The sequence below is a fragment of the Apostichopus japonicus genome, chromosome 19 (genome assembly GCF_037975245.1).
Source record: "Apostichopus japonicus isolate 1M-3 chromosome 19, ASM3797524v1, whole genome shotgun sequence".
NCBI lineage: Eukaryota > Metazoa > Echinodermata > Holothuroidea > Aspidochirotida > Stichopodidae > Apostichopus > Apostichopus japonicus.
Genome location: NC_092579.1, coordinates 30117162 through 30132933, shown reverse-complemented (window position 1 = coordinate 30132933; position 15772 = coordinate 30117162). Strand labels below are relative to the sequence as shown.

At 36.4% G+C, this 15772-nt stretch overlaps 2 protein-coding genes across 11 annotated transcripts in view; one reads left to right on the top strand and one right to left on the bottom strand.

The window, feature by feature from the left end:
* Window positions 1-15772, top strand: part of LOC139960090 (tyrosine-protein kinase Fer-like) — a 134743-nt gene that overhangs the window by 36348 nt on the left and 82623 nt on the right. The gene's annotated exons all lie outside the window — the stretch shown is intronic.
* LOC139960074 (caspase recruitment domain-containing protein 10-like) overlaps window positions 1-15772 on the bottom strand; it is a 53752-nt gene that overhangs the window by 10895 nt on the left and 27085 nt on the right. For 2 of the 10 annotated variants that reach the window (XR_011790311.1, XM_071958128.1), the window contains exons 9-15: window positions 14704-14868; window positions 13860-13997; window positions 12170-12370; window positions 11162-11328; window positions 10704-10744; window positions 9556-9685; window positions 6766-6792 (exon numbers count right to left, since the gene is read on the bottom strand). Coding sequence is in view for 7 of the 10 variants with exons in the window: in XM_071958128.1 (XP_071814229.1) it covers window positions 6766-6792; window positions 9556-9685; window positions 10704-10744; window positions 11162-11328; window positions 12170-12370; window positions 13860-13997; window positions 14704-14868 (869 nt within the window). In the remaining 3 variants the exon portion in view is untranslated. Of the gene's footprint in view, window positions 1-1369; window positions 9686-10703; window positions 10745-11161; window positions 11329-12169; window positions 12371-13859; window positions 13998-14703; window positions 14869-15772 lie in introns of those variants that run through there. The other 8 variants (XM_071958131.1, XM_071958129.1, XM_071958133.1 and 5 more) reach the window with 8 other exon arrangements.

Genomic DNA, 15772 nt, shown 5'->3' with positions numbered 1-15772 from the left:
TGTATACACTTTCTTCCATAACAACGTTGCTTGTGAACACAACATATTGTAGAAGGCAAGTGGGATTCCCACTATACACTTCCCAATGCTAAGTCTTGTCTATAAAACGTGTTGTTTACTTTGTAGCAGATGGAGATATACCACGAAACAAAAAAACCTGCGATTCGATCGGGCAAATAGACTTGATTCCATTTTTGTATTGTTAGTGTGGGTAGTCTAATAAATCAGTGAACTTTAATTTTCTTGTCGGTCAAAGATTGATTTTGAAATGCCATACCCCCTTCCCTTCCTTCCTTCCATTACCTAACTTGGACAGCTAATAAATTTCTTTAAAATCTACATTATGAGAGGCTAACATAAGAATCTGTATCTTCAAAGGTTTGTACCTAGTTATTCCTTACTTTATGAAAAGCCACTTTTGCTCTTACCATTAGCTAAAAATGTTATTCACAAGAAACTATGCAATTTTTAATCAGAGTAAGACGGTTAGATATGATTTGCAACATGTGGACATTTGTATAACAAGTGTAGGTTTTTATCCATTCTAAACTTTCGTCGCCCAGACAGACACTTTTTCATTTCACGGATCTTATGCAAAATAGATCACAAATTTTCTTAAACATTCCTCTTTTGTTTATGATATGAAATTAGATTTATAGTCAAAATTAACTTGGGTGGGGTGGATTTAGTCCGTATCAAACATTGTCCACAATTAATCAAATATATCTAGAAATAGGTTTCAATTCAAATTACTAGAAGTTTTCATGTTTAAGTTGGACTTACCTTTAATTCTGGTTTATTTAAGGTATCATTTATTTGTATCTTATCGTATAGTCTCTCTAAAGTAAGGTTAGTTTCCAGGAATTATCCATTATGATCTTACTTGGACTAAAAAAAAAAAAACTACAAATTGAGCTACTAACAGTTTAATAGTACGCCCACTGGGATGGTACACATGGTTAACTTTATATGTACTAAAATTAAAATCTATAAATTTTGGTTGTACATTGCAAATTTTACTTAAATATCTTTTACAAGTAACATTTATACTTTTTTTTTAATGTGGGGAGGGGGGAGGGAGAATATAGATATTGCTACTGGGCAATGTTTGAAGCGTGTATATATTAGTTATGGTTAACATACTCTTTGTATCATGACAACATGTTCAGTTTTGTGATCATCGCGATGAGATGTTTATATTAAGGACCCTACATAATGAGGAAGAGGCAGTTACTACAGAGCTAAAATGTGGAGAGAAGACCGGCTTGAAAAAGAAGGCAAGTGTGTACTACTGCTACTACTGGAAAGAAGAATAAAAATGTAAAAAATGTACTACAAAGAAAAACGACACCACCTGTGAAAATGATGATAAAGATTATGATATCCATTGAATGAAATGTATTGATACATACTGTAAGACCAAGATCTTGGCACTTGGCATGGGCTACATTGTATGTTTTGTTTATAAAGATTGTAACAATAATTAAGCTAAATTAAGCACCTGGCAAAAATTCATGAAGTATGTATAGCATTATAGCAATAATATAAAACTGTGTATACGGCAATCCAGGCTCATGAATATTTAAACTACTTGGTAGATAATAATTGCATGTATCTAAAACAGACTAAATATCCAATGTTAAATGAAATGGTTAAGATAGCGACACAATTCTAATTCACGATTATTCTGAAACACTTTCTACGCTTTGCTTCCATAAAGCAGCTTTTTGCGTTAGGTCGGCAGTCTTACCCCAAATCTTCCGAATTTATAGTTCTTGAACTAAGGTTAGAATTTGGTCAAGCCAAATACAGATCTTGAATGCCATAAAGTCTAAGTGTTGATCCCGATCCCTATACAAAATTTCATTCACACCCCGGCTCTTCAATTTTTGTGTTACCCTCATATTCATATATTCATATACCCTCATATTCATATTCACATATTTCGACTTCAATTTTCACTTTTTGAAATGAAACTTGACTTGCCCAAATAATTCAATCGAAATATCTTATGGGATTTGATTAAGGGTTGGCACGAATGCTGTCTCAAAAATTAACTCAAAAAGCTGCTTTAAATCTAGCAGATCAGACACAGAGTAAGCTATCAAGTTCTCAAAATTTGGTCACCGAAAACCAATGAATATTTTAACATATTTCATTTCCATGATTTTAGCTCCTAGCTCTGAAGTAACGTCAATCATTTTTAAATTCCCCCATGCCCACCCACCCACCACCCACCCCCACCCAATCCATTTAAGGTCATAGTTGACATTGACAGGGAATTAGAAAAGTCACTCTTGCGAAGAAAGATGAGAAATTTTGTAAAAAAAGCAAGAGAAGAAAAGTGGGAAAACAGAAGAAAAATGAGGGAAAAAAAAGCAAAACTACAACAGACATGATGATGGGAGAAAAGTTCAAGGCAGGCCAAGTTCCTACCAAGGCTCTTGGAAGAATGCCAAGTTAAACCACTAAACACCGATATATGGGCAAGACGTACTACAAAGTTAAACTCATTTCGTATGGAAATTTCTGTTAACAGAGCTGAATCATTTAAATATATGAAATACTTTACCTGAATTTATTGTTACCATATTCGATTTTCAAAAATGGAGAAATTTCATCATACCAAAGTGAACATGATTATAATGCAAGACGCCAACTTTGTTAGCCTTTTCATCTGTAAATCTAAACCAGTGACTAAGTATCAAATATTTAGGCATAATTTAACCAATCTTTCTGCTTAATTAATAATGTAAACCTTAGGGGGCCCAATTAAAACCCATACTACATACATATTAGCAATTGCCCTACTTCGGAGGTGAAAGTCCTTAATAATTATCTTGTTCTCATGTTTATATCTGAAATTTTGACGGACCCATTTCACAATTTAAACTCTTGTTATACGTTACATTCATATCATCATTCGCATGCAAAACCCAAAAAAAAACCTTGACCAAAAATTCCATCTGTATTTCAACTGAAACCGAAGGAGTCTTGTTTCGAGATTTGAGTAATTTGCATAGAATCGAAAACTGACAAAACTAGATCCCCCCAAAGAAGCTGCTTGGAAATTGTTTTTTTTTTTTGCATACTGCATAAATTTCAATGTCATGTTCCTGAACAGTGCAATATGTATTAAACCGCATGCATACTCTGCCAAATAGTGGTCACAAAAGAACATCAGAAGGACTTAAAGGGCTTACAAGTTCTGTGGACTAGGCAGATGTTCATTGTCATACTAACAGCAACATATCAATTACATATCAAGCAAACAATGTGATGAACTGTGCACAAAAAAATACATATATACACATATATATATATATATAAATAAATATATAAATATATATATATACCCCTCCCCCACAACAAAATGTAAAATCAATAAACAAAAGGGTAAGAACCAAAGAAATGAATCAAGAGAATATTTCATTTCTTCTATATGAAACATGGCCCGTTCATATCCTTTGTTTTCTAACTATTCGTCTAAAACATGCATTACGGGAATCTCATAATGCCACTGTGATTTAGAAAATGTTATGGTTTGTCAATGATAAGTTCTGCTGCAAAGACAAACATGCAGTTGCCTAATAAGTTTTCAAGTACTTCGAAACTTTCGCTTTTTTCTCAACCCCTCTTTCCCTGACTCCTCTGCCAAATTGGTCCAGTTTCTACGATTAACAGTACTCTAACCTCATTATTATCATTACTATTATTATTATGATGGTTTCGGAAATATCGCAAATCTTTGGTGCAACTGCTCTTGAAAGTAGTGTTTTAACCTGGTGTTTGCAAAGAAGGGGGACTGCTTTTTACTCACAGCTAATATGTCTCGTAGTTTTAAAAATATCAAGTATACACACAGTGAGTGCACTTGTGAAGAAAATGTAAAAAAAACGTTGATAAAATAAAATTCTATCCTTTTATATGGATAAGAATTTCTGTTTGTAATGCAGTTTGTAATGCAAATTTTATACAGACCTCACCTTAAACCTATACACCCAAACAAGCAACTTATCAGTTCTCAATTCCTGGATTATTTATGTCGGATACAAAGTACTTTGTTATGATTGCTACTTATTCTTTCACTTAAGTCAAGAGTTACTTTATTCTTTTTTGTTTACTGAAAACCTCTCAGTATTTCCCAACTGTTGATTTTTATTTACATTGTGAAAATTAAATTTTCGAATAATAATACCAATAATAAAAAAAGAGAGAAAATATAATGCACTTTCTAGTTTTCTTAATCAATAAAAAAATTACATACAGTTTTGTACACAATTATGAAAAAAAGTTTTTTAAGTTCTAAAATTTGAAACAAAATATTAATATCCTTACCCCTGGGGAATACCCTGATTCAGTCATGTTTGATTATGTTTTTGCATCATAATTGTTTAATGATTTTCCATCCTTTGACATGGTTTACAGTAAGTTATTGTTATTCAAAGACTTGTTTATTATCTGTCTCATTTCATGGACTAAAGTTACACAACCAATCCCCTCATCCCTCAAATCGCCACAACCAAATCCCCTCAGCTATCTAATTATTATTATTATTATTATTACTATTTTTTAAAAGTTCACCAAAAGCACTGTGAAGTATCTCTTTTCTATCTGTCTGCCAGCAATGTTGCCAATATGATTTCATTTAGCCAACCAAACCAGTCGTGGACAGAATGAACAATCTTCTGCCCTTCTTCTTATATGCAAATTAGCCTAGAATAAGTGCAATTGCTGTGAAAGTGTGAAATCCAAGTCTGGAGGGTGAAAGACACACAAATCCATAGCAATGCTTTCATCAATGCTTCCTGTGCAGTGGGGGGTGGAGGTGTGGGGGGGGGGCAGCGGTGGGCGTGTGGGGGGCAGCGGTGGGCAGTGTGGGGGGGCAGCGGTGGGCGGTGGGGGTGTAATGGAGATTAGATGAGGATACACCACCAATGAAGGTAGGCCAAATTTAAAATATGGAATAATTTTAATGTTCATATTGATGACGAGATGCAAATGTTGCTTAGTTGTGATCCCATAGAGAGCGAAACAGTGAGAATTAACTCAATTTTTTTCTCTACATATTTAATTCGGGGGTGGGGATGATGGTCTCACAAACTGACGATGATTGACAGGTCAAGTTTAACTGTTCTATTCAACATGCTACGAAAACTTTGAATCATTTGGGCAAAGCGCTGTGACTCAGTACATAAACTACATTATTTAACTCTTGACTGCTTGAAAAGAATCAAAATTTTGAATTCCTTATTCCTGCATTTTATATTGATTTCGACTCGAATCTACAGATTCAGTCCCCAAATATTTACTCCGCTAAAACAACGGAGTAAGACTTTTGATTAACAGTGCGACTCTGTGTTTGATGGGAGAATTGTGGTCTCCATCATGCAGTGCTATAGGGTTGGGCAGTGCAGTTTTTTTTGTTATGCCTGCTCATGGAACAAATGTGACCAACCTTCAGGGTAGAGTCTTTTGATTTATTCAGACAAACAGTCTGTTCCTTTCAGCGCAAGGAGAAAGGATTTACAGGCGTCCCTTGCATTAAACCTGAGAATCGTAAGAGAGAGAGAAGGAAGAGAATACGTGTCAGAGGTCATGAATGGACCAATCATGATCCTTTTTATAATACCCCTCGTCCAGCACGCAAAATGTTGTGAAGGAAAAATTCACATCAGGATTTAACTTCAAACGTTTGGCTTGCTGACATGAATCAGTGTTCCATGAATCTGTCGAGATGGAGAAGAGTGTGTGTGTTGGGGCAGGGGGGAGGGGGGAGCGGGGAGGGGGAGGATTTTGGTGTGATACTTCAGACATTTTGGTAAAGAATACACAATGTGTGCATGTAATTAGCTTTACTTCAGAGCCTGTACCTGTTCTTGAAAGTTCTTCATAAGGAATAGAGAAACAGTGTAAACAGTAGATGAATTCGGTACATAGTGAAATGTGGGGCAGGATGTCTCTGGCAAATTAACATGGGATAGTGGCACAGACATGAAAGATATGCGCATTGGTATACAGCCATGAACTAAGATTATAATGGCCACTGGTATGAAAACAGAAGTTTCAATGAAGAGTAAGGTTTGGCGATATCCAGCGGTAAATGTTTCCACTTACTTGCCGTCAATTTTAGAATACCAATTAGGAAGGCAACCTTTCTGACTACGGATGAAAATTGATACAACAGAGATTGGCTTTGTTTTTGATTTAATGAGTAAGAGACAGATTTTGGCTAAATGTTAGCAAAGCTAAACTATGAATAAAAAAAACCTGATAACAACATTCAAACACATTCCCGATGAAAACTTTGCAAGCAAATTATTCACAAACCAAAGGCGATATAGCTCTCATCTTAGGTGTAAATAGATGATGGCTACTTTCACTGCATTAAGCTTTGGTTCATTGGATGCTATGATGAAGATCACATTGGCTAAGGGTAGGGTCAAGGGAGAGAGGGGAGGGTCAGGCAGGGAGGGGATAATACTTTGTTCATCACAACATTCAACTATAACACATTTATACAGTATTTCTAATATCTTTTGTTTTCCACCCTAAATATAACTTCTCTGAAGTTCAGATGGCACAACCCCAAATTATCATTACTTATTTTGGGGTTTTTTTCTTTCTGGTCCACCGACTCATTATGACCTTGCTTGTTAACCAAACATAAAATTAATTCTAAATAAAAGCAGATTGACTGTTATGTAGCGATGGATATCTGGGATTATGTGAAGCCGATGTTGAGGAAGATATCAATTTCATTACCTGATACCATCTACGCTGCTTCCAGACCTGTAAATTACAAAACCAAAATTTGTCAAAAAAGCTCTCCCTTTAGTCATTTTTCTGTCCTCATCCTATGGTATTCTGAGTATCTTTTTTGATAGCTACTTACAGTTTCAAATTAGTAGGGAACAAAGTCTTACATGCATATGTCCCAACCTAAGTATAAGCCTACATGTGACTACATTAAGCTGACTTGTAGAGTATTCATTCTTACATGCATATCCCATCCTAAGCATAGGTTCACACGAGGCCACATCATGCCACTACATGCTTGTTATATTTGCCATTAGCAGAGTTACATGAATTTTACACTTGAACTGGCCAGCTTCAAGATTTTTGCACAGTGTTTAGGCAACAAACTACACTATTTCAATGTCATGCACAGTAGTCCACACTGTGCAGATAGTTTGTATTAATAAGCATTAATTGCGATGATTAGTATGTATTTATATTTTATGCATATTACTTAGTTTCTCATACACATTGGCCAATCTCATTTTAATTAAGTTAATAATCCAGTTGGGCATGCAAGAAATGATGCTAATGTTTTAATACTGTATTAAACAAATATGAAAGTTAGCCATAGTACACCGCACAGTTTGAATTACCGCAGATCTCTATATTTTTAATTCAAATACCTTTTTGTCTTTCTGGTGACCACTTTCTTATTTTAACTTAAAGCCATTGAGGAACCCTGTCTGATTTTTGTACATACGAGAAGAGATAAACTTGTAGTGAAGTTTGGTGTTTGCTTTTAACTATTACCATTTTTGCATTGTGACATAATTCAATATGTCGTTATGACGACCTAGTGGAAAGGTACATTGGATTTATTTGACTTCATTTGGAAAGTTCCAAGCATGCACTCAAAGAAAGGCTATGATTTGAAGATACATGGTATCAAAATATTACACACTTCCAATGGTTGCAAGATGTACATTTTTTTAGCTTTATTTACACAGCAGCTGCACAACTGCATGACTATTAGGCCCCAAGAATTGCCTTTCTGCAATTTTATTTGTATAGCATCTAGCAGGGAAAAATTGGGTAGAATTATGAACCTTTTGCTACTAGAAATTTTGTTATCATGGTTCTTTTTATGGCTATGATTATAAATGTAATATGAGACAATGATGTATAATACAAAGATGTCTGCAATCACTATGACAACCTGCTACAACTTTCACTTTTTTACAAGACCAGACACAAATATTTACATTTTGATAAAAAATTAAAAAAATTAGTTATAAAAAAGAAAATTGCTTTTTGGCTAAAGTACTGCGATAAATCATATTCATAATGGAAGGATGCTTTCCAAAACATTCTTTGCTATATTTACATACAAATATTTTCCTATAAACATAACTCTTAATGAGTAGACAAGTATGTCGTTTCTAATACTAACGAACCCTGGTACCAATCTTGCAGGCCTGACGTCATCTTCTACGCTGTAGTACCAAAAGGTACTCTAGAATCACAATAAGCAGAACAGTTTATGTACCCTTGGTGACAAATTTTGGCTAATTTTTTACCCTAGAACGGGTAAAATTAAGAAGGACGTCCAAATTATAAAAATGGCGGCCCAGACATTGCTTTGCAAACCGGGCCCTCCCGGTGTGATGATGTGTAATTGGAAGGCTTATCTATCTGTGCAAATTGGTACATTTGAGACCAACAAAGTTATAGGTTGGGTTCAACTTTTAACACGAGACTCACGCCCAGAATGATTTGATTAAGAAAATGGAAATGATTTGATTATGAAAATGAAATGAATAAAGGGCGGGTGGAGGAGCTGTATAGACAGCAATTTTGGAAATGCACTTTTTAGACAGGAGACAGAAATAGATGAATTTATGCTAATTTATGCTAATACTGTTCTGAATATCATGTGGGTGGAGATCCAACAGTGTCACATAAAATCGTAACACAGTATCGTGTAAATATTATGATGGTATGATGGCACTTTAAAGAAAATTTTTTTTTTAGTTGCTTTGTTCTGTCTTCATTTCAAGTGGACTGTATATTACTCAAGAAAAAAACAGATTTGAAATTGTTATAACAGAAACTGTTGAAAACTTCATCTCTTTTGAGATAGTTTTACAACGCTGAGCAATTCGCCTGTTCCAATTTGATTTGTACAGATCATTATCTGCACGAGCACAGTTTGCTGGGGCCAAAAACCTTTGGAATCTTCTTGAAGTTTTGAACACGGATAATACTAACGGTACTTCAATTTCAGATACGATATCCAGGAAAAAAGCGATCGTTTTAGAGGGCAAAAATGGATCCGAAATCTTAAAACAAGATCTATGATCCTGGCAAAATTATATCTACAATTACCCTCTTATCCTGACGACAGTCGTGTTTCTAATGGCCTGATTTTTAATTTGAACCTTCAAATTTTTATCACTGCATCAAATCACTTCAAAATCAAGACCACACACACACAATCATTCCTTAGTTTTATGTCGGGGTCGCAAGAAAACCCCTCAAAAGTTTTTAAATATGCCATCTTCCTTATACTTTTTTTTGGGCTCATGGATCATATTCTTGCCGACTTCAAATAGCTTATGAATCCACGCAGAGGACAGTTTTCTACGGTTGCGCATCCTAAAGAGCTCTTCCAAATTGATCTCGCCGGAGGAGTCGATATCGGCGATTCCTCCGTCCGAGGACCTCTCCAGGGATGTCTCTAGCGAACCTTGCATATTCATGTTCCTATTGTAGTATTTATCACGATAAAAGTCTCCCTTATTAAATGGACTATACCTTGATCCCTGGTGATCTTGGAAAGGTAGGTCAAACTCTAAATCAATGTTCAGTTCGTCCTCCAGGGAGAGGCTCGAGAGGTCGTTGAAAGATTTGGACCTTCGCTTCAGCCCGTTGTTGTGTTTTCGTTCTAAGAGGCAAAAACGATGTAGTAATATTATTATAGATTCGAAGAAGAAGAAAAAAGGTGTATACCGTTACAAATACACAGAAAAAAAAGTGTACATGATTATAAATACAAAGGGAAAAGTGTATATTAATATAAATACAGAGAAAAAGTGTACTTTATTATAAATACAAAGAAACAAGTGTATATTGTTATACATACAAAGAAACTGTGTATAGTAATATAAATAGAAAGAAAAAAGTATATTATTATAAATTTATACACTTTTTTCCTTGTATTTATAATAAATACACCTTTTTCCTTTGTATTAATACAGAGGAAAATGGTGTATTTATTATAAATACAATGAAAAAAAGTGTAGCCTATATTATTAAAAATACAAAGAAAAATGTGCAAAAAGGAGGTGGAACCAAAAATCGAACATATTTAGAAGAAATATTCAGTTTAAGTTGCAGCAATTTTGTTTACCTCTTTGATAGAGGTAATGATACCAATGATGCTTGAAAATATGTAGTGTGTTTTCAATTAATTCAGTCCAACTTCAAACTTGCAAAAGGATAAATTTCTGTCTTGATAAATAAGTAGGTTTTCAAATGTGTGGCGTGGGATGGGAAATAATAGTCCTTTCATGCTACATGTCACAAATTCTGTATATGCAAGGCGTAACAAGGAAATTGATGGTCCGTACAGCCGAAAGATAGTAAGCTCAAGTAAACTACTAAATACTTTGTTAAGTTGTTCCACAATGGGTGTAAATAGAACAATGCTTAACCCTATTGTTTGCAGGTAAGTTTGGTTTTATGCATCACTGTACACCGCCATACAGGGCAATACAATGCAGGTGGAGGGGGGGCGGATGGGGTGCTGCAGAGTTCAAAGTTAAAACCAGCAAAAAATGTGGCTAATAGAAATATGCACAGTTCCAGATAACCTGAATTCGAAACGTATGAAATGACATTGATAACATTTTCGTACAGTTGGGTATCAACTTTAACCTTTATTAACGAATATTCATAATTACCTCTTCTCCTAACTGGTTTGGTGGCAGACCCTGTCAGTGACCTATCGATCATAATCAAAATTGGATTTATAAAATATAAGTATGAATATTTACATGGACATTACACCCGAAGGAAAAAGGCTTTCAAAAAGAAGGAAAAAAGTCAGCTGGTTTTGATTGACAAAATACTTGATGCAATTGCTTACATGCACAACACATGACATATCGAATCTCTACACAGTTTATGACAAAATTGTTAGAATTAAAATCGTGACAGTTTTGTTTCCAATCTTATACATGACATGTCAGTGCTGGCACACAGCAAGTTAACAAATTCACAACTGAATCTGTCAGAAGAATACATGTGAACAGGTTAACAACGGAGAACGATATGGGATATACTTAAAGAGGACTCTGCTGTCTGGCTGATCTGTATAAGTTGAAAGTTTAAAGATGAAAGTGATACACATTTCACTTACTCGAAGCCGATCAGAGGGTTTTTCAGTGGAAATTCGTCATTGTTCACATGGACCTTGGTGGAGTCATTTTGGGTCCTCCCTCTTTGCCTGCAACTGGTCCAATAACTGATCGAATCTTCATCAGTGGACGCTCCATCAGGAAAATCACTCTTTGAGAAACATCCATCCTATAAAAGTCAAACAAAAATCAAGAAATAAAGAAAATGCTGAGCCAACGGGAACAAACATAACGGTATTCATAATAGAACGGGGGCAGTAGACGTCACATCTAATTTGCATAATATGCCAAGGTGTATAACGGGTGAATTTCAAAAATTCAGGGGGCAGAGTTTTTGATATTTTTTAGTGTCCCCTGTTACAAAGAGACCCTCTTTCATGTTTGGTTTGTGCATATTAAAATATTGAGCAATAAAGTTAATAAGATCAGTTTGTTTTTGTTAGCTATACTCGACAGTATAAAGAAAGAAACACTTGCTCTGACAAATTCAAAGCAAGATTGGTTGGTTTGACTAGTAGTAAAGTAAAGGGTATATCTATACAAACTATGTTTACTGAATCATGTGGTTATGTCGTTAACAGAAATTAAGCTGTGTTTGCACGTACATCAGACTGTGAGTGTGTATTGGGGAGGGCGGGGGGGTGGTCAGTGCAATGGAATGACTATGCATGGTCACGGTCAAGACCGTCAAGTTGGGTCATGTTCAGTCAGGCAGTTGAGATGAATAAGTCGTTAAGTCTACCGATATTGGTAATTAACAAATATGTCTGTGCTGTCAGGAAAATTGATTACAATTAGCAGGTGTAAAGTTATTCGTTACCTCTCGTGGCAAGACAATGAATCCATTATTAGGGACATTTTATACCAGCCACTCCCCCCCAGACTCCCCCTCCCCACCTTAAAGGGGAACTACGATAGAAAAAAAAAGGATTTTGACAATTTCACATTTCACACGTCATTTTAACACCATGTACTAGAAATTAAACGACTACTCAGAGAGCAAATCTTACTATGAGGTCGTCGCTGGGTCTACGTTCGCAATTATCCTTAGAGAATGCATGGGCCCGATCTCGGGGCCGGGGAGTGATCTCCTCCAAATCATCAGAGTCGTGCATGTGCCCCGACGATGCTATCTCGGAGGAAGTTGTGTGAGAAGAGACTGTGGTGGCATTCGAAGACCTCTTGTCTGATGAAGTCGACACATCGGTTTTCTTAAAAAAAAAAAACGATCAAAATGAAAAGACATAACTTAGTTACCTTTGGATTTGATGTACAAAGAAACATGTTGTACAGTGTAGCCAGTGTGATGATACTTTGTCCTGGCCCTAAAATATAGATTTCGTATTAAATGTGCTTTTCTGTCACACACAGTTATATTCCATAACATTCAAAGAAGAAGACATTCACGCTTATCTGTAAGACCGAGGGCCCAAGATTTTCAGCATTGTCATAACAACTTACTGACTATTACAAGCTAAGAATGATGATAGCAGCTTGTGTATGCAGCTTGCATATATGCTACTATAAATATATATATATATATATATATATATATATATATTTAGTAGCATATGTGCAAGCCACCAATTCCCCCCCCCCCCCCGCGGGGGAGGATGCAGGATTTGTGTCAGGGGGGTCTGACTGGTCCAGCCACGCCTGAACGTAAGACTATCTAAGCGGAGCGCCACCATCGGGTGGCGCGGAGCGTACCAGAAAAATTTTGGCTTTACAAACCCCCCCAGATGGCCGGAAACGGCACTTCCCGAGTATTCTAAGCTGCATGTACCTAGCCTGAAAATATGGATCTCATGTCTGCTATTTCTCAATTGATGAGAAAAAAACAATCTATGAAATATGGTAATACATATCAGATGAGTTGAGATGATACAAAAATCATAATGCCTTTAGCCCCCAATCCCACTCCCGTTTCGTCACCACTGTTTGATGCAGGGCCGGATCCAGGATTCTGGAAGGGTGAGGGGTTTGGCCTCCAGTGCTCCTAGGGTCTAAAGGGAGTGGGTTTCCCTCTATCCATTGTGAAATTCTTGGATATTTAAGTACAACAGGGAACCCCCTTCAATTTAGCCATTCAAAGCACCTACAAAAACTCACTCGAAATGTATCTGCATCAGTACGAGTTAGCTAGTTTTATTGATGATCTATTCATGGTAGATTGGAGAGAACAAACGCCGTGGATATTTCTCAATGAACTTTCAGACCACTTCGTCAGTGTCGATAGGAGTGTTATAATACGTGTTCATATGAACAAGAGCTGTGAGACGTTCCTCGCCCATTGTTGATCGGAGAACAGTTTTATGCCTTCTCACCACAGAAAACGATCTCTCATGAAGAATTCGTTTGCGCATCCTATGCAGCCTACTGCGCTGCCACATCACTGCCCAAAAAAATTCGAACACCACCTCAATTTTGAACTTTTCGGTCTGAAAATTGACATTTTTAGGCATATTTGGCACGTGTAGCACGCGTGCACACTATAGTTCATTTTTTTTCTCTTTTTTTTTTTTTTTTTGGCCAAGAGCAGGGGGTCCAAACCCCCTGGACCCCCCTCTGGATCCGCGCCTGCCCCCCCCATGCCCCCTTTCACTTCCAACTGTCCCAGTACAAATAATCGCTAAATAATTGCTAGCTGCAGACTTGCAATATATATGTTTTGAAATAAAAGTTTGTCCCATTCCTAACCTCTTCCGGTGGGTCCAGTTCCTTTGGTTGGGGTGCCAGGTCGTAGGACGCCTTGTCGTTCAAGTCTTCGCTGGAAGTGCTGGCTGTGTCCTCCTCGGTGTCTTGCTTGTATTCACCATGTAGCTTGATACTAGTGTTCTGTGCGGGGCGAGAAACAGTAAACAACTTGGCTGTTAATCCTTTACAATATCACTTACTGAATTGATGTTACTCATACTTTAAGCTCCCTTTCTCTTGCTTTAAAGATCACAAACAGTCGGTACATATATATATATATATATATATATATACATATATATATATATATATATATAAATATATGTAATAATATATATAATGTATGTAAATAATTATACATACGGTATATAAATAAATACATTAATATTTTCCAACTCACTACGATTTCAATTTAATATATATATATATATACATACAGGCTATGCATGTATATCCTTATTGTACTGTTGACTGTTCTGACAATAAGGTAAGACAGACAACGTTGCTGTTATTCTTTATTTCACTTAGTACTTCCTTGTGTTCTGAGGAACACTAAGTGCAGGTATATCTCTGCCTCTATTCCAATAAACAACCTACGTGCAGCTGTCCTGGAAATGAGAAACAGCAGATTTGGCTTCATTCCTGGACTGTTAGAAACAAACCAGGTATTAAACAGTCTTGTCAGTGTAGCTCATTGAACTGCCTCTAGAAATTATGACTGTTCGAATAATGGACGCCAAATATCCACGCCTATAGCTTTAGCGACAAGCTTATCCAAACAAGGTTACTACATACTGACGCACAAACAAGGACTATAGGCTTGGACTTCACGTCCATACATACGAACCCTGTAACGCCGTTTGTATTTGACTAATCTGGTATTGGCACTGGTCAGCCGTTCCATCTGCGTCGTCATTTCGGCGCGGAGACTTCTCTGCTCCTGAATGAGTTTGTCTCTCTGCAACATCAAGCGGGCGCATTTTTCTGTCTGTGAGTTCTTCTCTGTGAGAGCCTGCAAGGGAAGAGAGAAGAGGAATTACCAGATACGTTCCCGATACGCCAGAAAAACATCCGGGGATCTAAAACTTAGGTTCACATGGTGTGACTTTAATATTCATGAGACATGTGTGGATATTAAAAATATATATTCTTCATCGTGACGCAAACTCTGTTGAAAATCAAAAAACGATAAATAACATGCGATCATATCCTGTGTGCTTATACATTGCATAGTAACCACAATCACATGCCAATCTCATTCAATACAGCCATGAGGGTTGTCGGGAATTCAGAGATACGAAGGGAAAAAGGGTCACTTTTAAATTCATTAAAATGCTCTAACCAACTCAATTAGTAAGAGATTAACCCTTAACTCATCTCGAACATTGTAGTAATTTGAAGTGAAATCCTTTTCTATAGAATTCTTCTTTGCATCCAAAAGATTAATTCAAGGAGAAATTGTTACAGCCTCCGCAGGTCGTGGCACAAATGGACTTCAGCCCTGCTTCTTATATGCAAATCAGGTGATATAGGCTATAGGCCAGATAACACTTTTATAAAACTGTAGTGGCTGAATAAAAACGATTAATGTCTGTTTTGACATGCAACAGAACATATTCTGTTGCCAAATTTCGAGCATCAGATAAGCATCTGTTATGACATTAACTATAATTTGTGCAACTATTTACTGAAACAAATAAAGTGTAATTGCGAGAGAAATTATACTGCAAATACGAGTGCAGATGGTGGGTAAAAAGGGAGGGGTGGGGGTGGGGAGGGAAATACTGTTTCCTCTTGAAGTTCAGAGCTAGAAAGATTTATGTTGTTATGAAACTTACCCAGTCCTTTCATATAGGCTATAATATCACCAGTATATATTTTGACAATAACTATATATAAGTGACATATTTTGTGCA